The following is a 10,605-nucleotide window of genomic DNA, read 5'->3' on the forward strand; positions in this document are numbered from 1 at the left end:
TCAATATTCACTCAATATATACTGAATATATACTGGATATACAGCTGAATATAAACTGGATATATACTGAATATGCACTGATTACACAGCTGAAAACCTGTAAAATGCTGTCAGAGTGGAGTCATCACAGTACACTGTAAACTGTGGTTAGTACTCGATACTCAGATTATTCAATAAATACATAGTTATAAATAAAAGTACCAAATACTGCAATTTAAAAATACTCCAATACAAGTAAAAGTCCTGTATAAAGTATTATGAGCCGGATATAGTAACGTATTGCAGTAAAAGTACATCAATATTTTGAGTGATGTAGTTAAAGTATTACAGTAACATCTGTCTCTTATCTTTATGAATTAAAGGTGTAGTTCACGTGTTGGCCTGAGGGGGCAGCAGTGAAGCGCGCGAGTCGTTCAGTCAACCGGAAATACAACAGAAGAAGAAGAAAACCTCAACAAACCTGCTACATGTGGATCTACAGACGAGCTTCAGCAAATAAATCAAGTTTTTACTATAAATCGGCTTTAATTAAGTGAACATGGACGAGGAGCACACGGTAATCAATGCTGCACACACATATTAGTCTGATAAAGTTAGTAGATAACTTTAGTAGATAGTATTTAGTGTTTATTTTGTTGCTGCACCAGACTCCATTTAATAATATGTCAGTTTTATAAACACGATAAACACTAAAATCTAATTAAATAAATGTTAAACATGTTTATTTTTGAAGCCGAATTTACCAGAAGGTCTCATTAAAACTTCACAAAGCCTTTAAACCCATTAAAGGATGATTTATAGTCTTTTAAAAAGGAGAGAAGAGGATAATCGTATGTGTTGTAAAGAGGTGTTAAGATGCCTAAAAGTTATTATTTATATTAGGAGTCCGGTTCTGGCCCGCGGGCCTCATGTTTGACCCCTGATTTAAAGTATTAGAGGCTTTCTGAGCTTCATTTATAAAAGTTGATAGTCGTCGTTTAGTTTGAGCTGTTTTAAAATAAAAGTTGTTTTCCAGTTTATTCTTCTTGTTTACTTTAAGTCACATTGATTTTAGTCAATTTGGCAAATTAACTTTACATTAAACTGATTTTTTGATAATATAATGTTGCCTCCATGGATGTTTTTCTGCTCATTTATGTTATATTCACTTTATCTTTGTACTGCAGGAGCAAAAAATAAACATAATCAAGCATATATCCTGATTTAAGTATTTAATTAAGTAGTTTATTCTCTTTTTGCTTCACTATTATGATAGTTTTGTGTCTTATAAGCTTGTTGTTCTTGTCTGTAGTTTTGCAATTTTCTGTCAACCAATAAACCGATGAATTATAATCATCATATTAACTGTTTTGATACTTAATTCGGCATTTTGAGTAAAAATCGAGTCGATATTCGCTGATTTCAGCTTCTTAAATGTGAATATTTTCTGGTTTCTTTAGTCCTGTATGACTGTAGTTTTAATCACTTTTGGTTGTGGACAAAACAAGAGATTTGAGGGAAACGCAGTGTGCATAAGATTAAACAATTAACTGATTAATTAAAGAAAATTACAGATAATCAATTATGAAAATAATTATTTGCAGCATTAAACTCAAATCAGCTGTAAAAATGTGTTTCTGCTGCTTCAGACCAAAGAAACTGAACTGTTGTGATCAAACTGTGTGTGTGTGTGTGTGTGTGTGTGTGTGTGTGTGTGTGTGTGTGTGTGTGTGTGTGTGTCTCTCTCTGTCTCTCTCCAGGCCGGCTACAGGGTGCCCTGTGTTGTGTGTGCAGCGGTGGACTGGGGCATTTCAGACGAGGGTCGTTTCTACTGCCGCTCCTGTCACAACGTCATCGAGGTAAACAAGTAAACAACAGCTGATCTGTGACCTGTCGCATGACTTTTAACCCAATCACCATGGTAACCGGACTGAAACAGCTAGTCAGTTCTTGAGGGGGTTCAGCATCAAAAACCTGCCAACATCTCGACTTCTGACTAATCAAGATCCTGATATGAACAAAAGTCCTGAGTTTACAATAAAGAGACGAGTAAAAACTTTAAGAAGACTAAACCTCTTATTAGAAGAATAATCCACACACTGTTAATTATCTAATATATAACATTTGGCTCAGGTAGATCTCATCAGAAACAGTCTGACTTCACTTTAACTTTTAATTTCTATCACATATTCACAATATTTTGCTTTTTATCTGACAAGAAAAAACAAAAAATACAAACACATAGGTCTACTGTATTAAAGACACACATATATAATCATTCACACACTTATTTTAGGGCTTGTATTTAAAATATATAGATATTAATCATATTTTTAAATCTTTGTTTTATAATTATGTGACTATTTTAAACCTATTGACTGTTTATTATAATGTCTCTCTCTTAGAGTCTGATACATAAACTCTCTGACACTGATGTCGTGCAGGATAGCGATGCTTTATTTAACACTGATCGAGCCTCGCGTACATAACAACATGACATCATCGGGTCGTGTGATTGCTTAAAGAAAACTACACTAATAATAATCCTGTCTGCTTTACTCACCGACATTAATATCTCACAGCGATTCAAACCATCTGTCTTTTTCCAATGATTGATAACCAGACGGCCTCCTTTTCCCCTCCAGGCTGCAGTACGGCAGTCTGCCAGCAGGGGGCAGTATCGACCTCCTGTTTATTAACCCTCCTGTTGTGTTCGAGTCAAGGAAGGAAGGAAAGGAGAGAGGGAGGGAGGAATGAGGGAAGGAAGGGGGTAAAGGAAAGAAGGCAGGGAGGAAGAAAGGAAGGTAGGAAAGGAAATAAGGGAGGGAGGAAGGAAGGAAGGAAGGACGGAGGAAAGAAGTAAGTAAGAAAGGAAGGTAGAAGGGAGGGAGGAAAGAAGGTAGGAGGGTGGGAGGAAGGAAGGAAAGAAGGTAGGAGGGAGGGAGGGAGGAAAGAAGGAAAGAAGAAAGGGAGGAAAGAGAGAAGAAGAAAGAGAGGAAGGTAGGGGGGAGGAAGTACAGAAGGAAGGAAGAAAGGGGAATGGAGGAAGGAAAGAAGGAAGGGAGGAAAGAGAGAAGAAGGAGAGAGGAAGGACAGATGGAAGGAAGGAAGGAAGGAGCAGTCAAAACAGACGGGTCAATTTGACCTGGGAGGACGACAGGAAGGTTAATCATGTGTCAATGTGTCCAAACGTCCACAGAGAACCAAAGAGGTGGTGGACCTGACCTTCACTCCCGGCTCCACTCGAGTCTCCACCATCGGCAAAGGAGCCAGAACCAAGCAAACCGGTCAGTGCTCCTGATGTACGGAGGCTCACAGAGGCCGATTATATTTTAATCTTTTTTTTTTTTTAAACTCTCAATTCTCTGGTTCAAGCTTCTCCAATGTCTCAGATTTTCAGCTTTTTCTTCTGTTTTTATTATTATAAACTGATCAATTTGAGGTTAATTGGATAAAACATAACACTTAAACACATTTTTTGACACTTTAAATTAATATTTTTTACTATAATCATCACTTTTTAAATAATCTTCCCTTAAAATCCACAGAAACTTTTTAAACGTATTCATGTGAGGTGATAAAATGATGATAACGTGAAGCAGCAGAAATGATACTAATTTATAAATACTGATTTTTGTGATGTGTTTTTGTCTCTTCTGTTTAGAGCGAGGTCGCGAGTGGAGGATCTGCGAAGGCTTCCAGTTCATCCTGAGGAACCAAGCCGACGCTCTGCTCAGACTCGGAGTCTCGTCTCACTTCAAGGTCTGATCCGGATCCTCTTAGTTCGTAAAGCTGAAGGAACAGTTTCAGATTCAGGACGTAACTCTGATCTGTTGGGTTTGTGTCTGTTTCAGGAAGTTTTGTGTCAGCTGTGGAGACTTTACCTGCAGAAGAGTCGACAGGCTTTCACCAAAAACCCACTGAAGAGCTCCAGACTCAAACTGGTGCGTTCACAAGCAGCGGGAATAATCAGGTGTTTTAATAATCAGGTGTTTTAATCAGCTGTTCAAGATCTTTAAAACATCCCCAAGACTTTTATTGTTCTTTTTTGGGGGGAGGGGCTTCAGATAAAAGATGTTTTCCACCAGCGTCTTATTCAACATTTCCAAAATTGTACACATTTAACCTCCCGATTGGATAAAATCTGAGTGGATTCTGTGTGTCTCTCTCTCTCTCTCTCTCTCTCTCTCTCTCTCTCTCTCTCTCTCTCTCTCTCTCTCTCTCTCTCTCTCTCTCTCTCTCTCTCTCTCTCTCTCTCTCTCTCTCTCTCTCTCTCTCTACTGCTGAACTGATTTGCGGAGTCACATTAAGAAAGAAATGTATTCGTTTTTCTGTCTGACGCTGCTTCCCTCGTCTCTCTCCTCTCAGAGAAATCCGGACTCGGAGTCGGACAGCGCTCCCGAGTCCACCGTCATATCGGCCAGCGAGACGGATTGCACGGTCGCCTCAAACACAGGTAGAGTCACAGATTGAACAGTTTGCTTTTAAGACCAGACGGATATAATAATACTCTGGATTTACCAAAAAATAAATGATAAGTGCAAGTTAAAGAACAGCAGATATCAGCTTTTGTCTTAATGGAGAAACAGAAAATAAAGTAGAGACAACCTTTAAAAAAAGTTTATGCTCACTAAATTAATTTTAACAAACTTTGGAAATAAAAATAAACCATAAATCATCTTATTTATACATAATCACCTGTTAAATAGTCAGATGTAATCATTACTTTGAGCTAAATGATGTTTAGGGTCCTATATAAAAAAACTTATTTCCATGTTTTCCTCCTGTGTGTTTTTTGTATTTTGTAATCGATTTAGTTCATTAAGACAAAAAGTCCACATTTTTCTCTTGTGGTGTGAATTGAAAGATACTTTTTATATAATATTTCTCCAAGTAATTTATTTTATTTAAAGTTTACACAGGAAGAAATACATTAATGCATCAAAGTATTTATTTATTTTACTGCTTAAATGAGTCTCATCACCTCCCTTTTTACCACTCAGTCCTGCAGTAGGTGAAATACTCCTTTAACCCTCCTCTTCCACCCTGCAGAGGTCTCCAGTGAATGGTCTTACTGTTCGGGCTCAGTGGACGCCGACACCTACCTGACGCCTCGGCTGAAGCGGAGCCGCGGTCTGATGAGCCTGAAGAAGACTCTGGCTCTGATCCACCTGGCTCTGGTCTGGACCCGCGAGGCGTTGACGCTCAGCGATCTGATCAGGTAAGAGGCTGAGCGCACCTGGATGCTAACGGAGCTGAGAGGATGCAGGTGTGGTGCTGAACAGTCCTGGATCTTGGTGTGTGTGTGTGTGTGTGTGTGTGTGTGTGTGTGTGTGTGTGTGTGTGTGTGTGTGTGTGTGTGTGTCGGGTTTCAGGTTGGTGAAAGAAGGATTCGTCCCGTACTGCACCGCTTACGAGGAGCTTCCAGAAGAGATGAAGCTGGAGGGAAAAGACGCGCTCATCTTCAGAGACGAGGTCAGAAATCAAACGTAAAGCAATAAAATGATGATCAAGCTGCAATTAAACAATTATTTGAATTAAAGCCGCAGTTGGTAAGTTTTATAAAAGTAACTTTTTGTCATATTTGCTAAGACTGTCACTATGTAAAGACAGCATTACATGAAACTAGTAATCTGTAAAAAAAAAACAAAAAAAAAAACAGGCTCATTTAGCCCCGCCTACTGCTCCTACTGCAAACTGCCAGAATCCATCACGACCGGACAAAAATAACCAATCGGAGCCAGGATTGTATCTGATGGAGTGTCTGACAGCTGTCAATCACTGCTCACGCACACAGGCCCCTCCCCCTTCCTCCTCAGCTCGGTCAAGCTCATATCTCTGAGTTTCTAGGTAAGGTATCGCCATGTGAAAGTCATTGTTATGCGTTTTATATCTAGCGGTGTGGAGTGTAGTTCATGTATTACCAATCGTGTGCACGTGGTCGCGTGCCGTCGCGTGCACCTCAGCCTCCTCTGGGGGTTAGGGTTGGGGCAGGTGTGCAGCGGAGAGGGAGAGGGAGGGATCTGAAAATTGTACTTCTTCGAATTTGATGCAAAGTCCTCTCTCTCCTCAAAGTTACCAACTGCAGCTTTAAAGGATTTAAAATACTATTAATGGAAATTTAAAGTATTAAAACTCATTGAAGTTTCCAGTTTTTCTGACTGTCTAATTATTTCTCCGCAGAGGGACCCGTCTCACCAGGTGGTGCATCAAGAGGCTCAGAATCTGGCTCTGTTCCTGCAGCTTCCTGCTTTTCCTCCAATCAGCAGGCAGAGTCTGCTGCACCCGGCGATGCTCAGCCTGCGCTACCTGACCGACGCCAATCTGCCTGGTACGCCTGCACCACGACACCGACAACACTGACTCATCTTCAACACCTTGGATTAAACTTCTTCTTCTTCTTCTCTCCCTCTCAGACGAGCTCTACCCGTGGATCTGCAGGCTGATGGATCACGGTGGCATGGCGGATCAAACGCTCCACACGTTCACGCCCTCGTCTCGTACCATCTTGCCGCGGTACGACTTGCAGGCAGCCGCGCTCATCATCGTCACCCTAAAGCTCCTCTTCGGCCTGGACGACCACAGCGAGTGGTAACTCTGATTTAAAGATTTCTGATTGATTTTGGATCAGTTAGAAGAAATCAGTTCAGTTAAGACTCATGTAAATCTCATAATTCATTATTATCATTATTTAGTTTGTTGAGGGTGAGTTAAGGTGGACTGTCAAATCTGTTGAATTTTACTGTGAACTGGTTAGTATTATATTAAGAAAGACTTTAAAAAAAGACAGAACTTGTCCTTTAAATCAGTTTTTTGAGAAGGCGTTGATGTGACTGTTGATCATTGTTTCAATTAGTCGTTTGATCCATAAAATGTTGATCACAATAAAGAGAAACAAAATAGAAATAAGTTAAAAAATATAGATGTATGAAATTAAGGAAAAAATAAAATGAAATATATATCTAAGTTAAATGAGAAACAGTTTAAGAATAGGAAGAAGAAATAAATAAACAGCCATAAAGCAGCAAAGACAAAACAAGACATATGAAGACGTCACCTTTTTATTACGAGCCTTTCGCAGTATTTCCTGATCTTTTTGGCCTTCCGGGCCTCCATACTGAACAAATTCACATTGTCACTTTGATTTGTGTCTTTCAGGATTTTATCAAATGATGTGAACACTCAGGACGATGAAGGTGTGTCTGTGTGTGTGTGTGTTTCATCTTCACTACAGTATTACATCATAGTGACAATATCTTATTACTTAAATGTCAATCAATAACTGATCCAATCACTCAGCTGTGTATTAATTGTGTTGTCTCTGTCTGCTGTGTGTCAGGCGACATGTTTAACCTGCGGAGATGGTACCGGCTGCTGCAGGCCGCTCTGCTCCGAGCTCAGCAGAGGAGAGAACAGGAGACCGCCAGGTGAGACATCAACACACCAGAAATGAAACCTGTGTGCCGGTGTCAGCCAACCAGAGCACAGCGTTCACCTTTATACTCTCTCCACCAGAAGGGGGAGACAAAACCTTCAGTCACATTATTTAAAACATTTTCCATCACTTTTCCATCAAGTCTAAAATCTCATCTGCAGACTTCAGCTTGTGATTGATACAGATGTTTAATACAGATGTTTAATACACAAGAACAATGCAGAGTGGAAATATCTGCAAGTTTAGACATTAAACAATCAAAAATCTTAAATAAAAGTGAAGAAAATACAGCGCTGTGCTCTGATCTTACACATTAAGAGAATCTGGAGACATTCAATAGTATTTTATGGACTAATTAATGCATGTTTGAGCCTTTCTTTAATGTTTGTTTGCTGTTGATTGAGTTTAGTGTTCATCTGATGACAAAATGTTTTTTTTTTAAATCACTAATATATTTATTATTTCTCTCTCACTTGTCCACAGGAAGACGTGGAAGGCACAGAAACTGCTGTACATAAACAAGAAGGACAAATGGGTAGTGATGAAGAGGAAAAGTAAGACTCTCAGATTATAGACTTAAAACAAAAAAGGGAAAAGGAGGGAAGGAAAGAAGGAAGGAGGGAGGGAGGGAGAAAGGAAAAGAGGTAGGGAGGAAGGAAGGAAAGGAGGGAGGAAGGAGGGAAGGAAAGAAAGAGAAGGAGGGAGGAAGGAGGGAGGAAGGACAGACGGAAGGAAGGGAGGAGGGAGGGAGGAAAGGAAGGACGGAGGAAGAAGGAAGGAAGGTAGGATGGAGGAAGAAAGAAGAAAGAAAGAAGGAAGGAAGGTAGGATGGAGGGAGGGAGAAAGGAAAAGAGGAAGGGAGGAAGGGAGGAAGGAAGGACCAGTCAAAACAGACGGGGTCAATTGACCCGGGAGGACGACACGAAGGTTAATCTTCAAATCAATTTGTGTGTGTGTGTGTGTGTGTGTGTGTGTGTGTGTGTGTGTGTGTGTGTGCGCAGGAATAGCAGAGCAGTTGCAGATCTGTTTTGAGAAGCTGTCCTCTCGGGTGGCGGGCGTCCAGCGTGACGGTCCATCCAGCTTCATATTCTGCTGGGGGGACGAGGACGGAGCAGACGGACCCAGTCTACACCAGCAGAAACTGGGTGGCGTCGTGACCCTTAAATCAAAAGTCCTGACGCCCTCCAACTCAACATACTGGCACCCATCGCTCAGACTCTGCACACGGTGGTAACGTCTCACATTGGTTATTGGTTTATTTGCACATATGTAAAATAAAAGTCAGAGAAAAATAGTCAAATAAAAATGAAACACATGTGCATTCTCCGGCTGCTGCAAGTGTAGAGACTCCTTAGGTGCTGACTTCTTCTTCTTCTTCTTCTTCTTCATCTTCACTACAGGAGGTGCAAGAGTCACTACGAGGAGGTGGAGCCGACGTTGCCGCGGATGTTCGTCTGGCTGCTGCAGCTCTTCTCCTTCCTGTTGGACGTGAAGCCGTTCTACATGTACGAGGAGGTGCTGACGATGGAGAGACGAATCATCGGCCACAAAACACGACGGCACAAACCCTCGAACAAGAACAGGAAGAGGACCAAGACTTCACCGAGGACACAGCAGAGAGGGCAAGACAATGAACCGGAGTTAAAAACCTCCAAAAAAAGGAAGAAAACTCAGTCGAAGGAATAATTAAGTCCCTTTATGCTCAAGAAATGTTATTTATTCTTGTGCTTGTTCTTCTTAAGTTTATATATGAGGATTTAAGACATCAAAACCACTTTGGAGCCAGTCGTGGGTCGAGTGTGCAACGTACACAAGTGTGATATGGAAAGAAAACAACAATATTCATGAGACATTATAGATTATTGAAGGTTAAACAACCCATCAGATGACTATTTTTCTATAAAAACATGTCTAGAGAGCAATATTAAAACTACTGCTAGAAAACAACGATTGAGAGTTGTTGACTGCAGTTTTAATTATGGTTTGTAAGTATAGGAAAGTTTTTCTTATGTCATTGAACAACTTTTATTTCTATGCATGTTATATTTTGCTCTTTGCAGACCTCGGATCTTATGTATGCACGTGTTTTCAATAAAGAAAAAGTTTAAATACCCCTGCTTAGATCATCTATAGATAAAACGTTTTTATTTTTGCTTTACATTGGGGGGGTTGGGGGGCTGTGTTGATTTATTTGCTAGGTATCCTTTTCCTAATTTAGACTCATTTTCAAGGCTAATGTTTCATGCAGTCAGCTGGAGACTTAACCAACCAACGTTTTGTGTATTTCTGGCTGAAAAAAGTGACTAATCCTTTCAAAAAATACTGATTGTTGAATTAGTTAGCTTGTTAATTGTTAGCTACCATTAGTCTCTTCTCCATAGCAACGGTAACTAAGGACAGGGCTCATTCATTTTGATGTAAACGGTCAAATATTGTCTATTTCTGCCGTTTTCAATGTGACAATTTGCTGTTTTTACTCTGTTTTATATCATTGAAAGCTTCTTTTTTGCTCTACACGGGGTCTTTGTGGGTTTGTTTTATATATGAGACACATTTTTATAGGCCGTAATTTTCATACACTAATTTGCAGACAATTTTCAACCAACTCCGCTAGCCGCTAGCAACAGTTTTCATTACAGCCAGTAAAAACAAAAATTAGATGTATTTTTTTTGTATATTTCTGACTAAAATGAAACAATAACTTTTTTTATTTCATGCATTCATTTTTGATAATCTCAGTTAGCTTGTTAACAGTCCCTCCTCCATAGCAACGGTAACTAAGGGCAGAGCTCCTTCATTTTGATGTGAACGGTAAATATTGTCCGTTTCTGGTGTTTTCAGTGTTAAAGTTTGCTGCTTTTCTTTGTTTTATATAATCAAAAACTACTTTCCCACCAAAGATTTAGGGCGTTTTGTTGAGTAATACAACTTACTTAAAAGTTACTGTGAATTTCGACGGTAAATCTACCACTATTCAGTATAATTTTTAAACTTTAGTTGTGGTTAGCTTTAGCCATCCAGTGTGGTTACTGTTACACACAAAATATCCAAAGTACAGATTATCAAAAACTAGATTAAATTCCTCATCTTGTTTTTTTAATATATTTATTTCTCTTTCTCTTTGTTTTCCAGGCTGAGCAGATCTGCAATGACACAAACTGTCCAGTAGGAGGCAGCAGAGTCCATCTCAG

General features: G+C 39.8%; 1 protein-coding gene across 1 annotated transcript; it reads left to right on the forward strand.

Annotated features, from left to right (window-relative positions):
• The first annotated feature begins 460 nt into the window (after window positions 1-460).
• Window positions 461-9,308, forward strand: taf1b (TATA box binding protein (Tbp)-associated factor, RNA polymerase I, B). Its single transcript, XM_053336912.1, has 15 exons — window positions 461-556; window positions 1,740-1,838; window positions 3,179-3,266; window positions 3,644-3,741; window positions 3,834-3,923; window positions 4,348-4,435; window positions 5,032-5,200; window positions 5,355-5,454; window positions 6,163-6,310; window positions 6,396-6,570; window positions 7,138-7,175; window positions 7,319-7,406; window positions 7,898-7,968; window positions 8,416-8,644; window positions 8,815-9,308. The coding sequence occupies exons 1-15, from the start codon at window positions 539-541 to the stop codon at window positions 9,098-9,100; spliced, it is 1,785 nt and encodes a 594-aa protein (XP_053192887.1). The 5' UTR covers window positions 461-538; the 3' UTR covers window positions 9,101-9,308.
• The last annotated feature ends 1,297 nt before the right edge of the window (window positions 9,309-10,605 follow it).

The sequence above is a fragment of the Scomber japonicus genome, chromosome 17, assembly GCF_027409825.1.
Source record: "Scomber japonicus isolate fScoJap1 chromosome 17, fScoJap1.pri, whole genome shotgun sequence".
Lineage (NCBI taxonomy): Eukaryota > Metazoa > Chordata > Actinopteri > Scombriformes > Scombridae > Scomber > Scomber japonicus.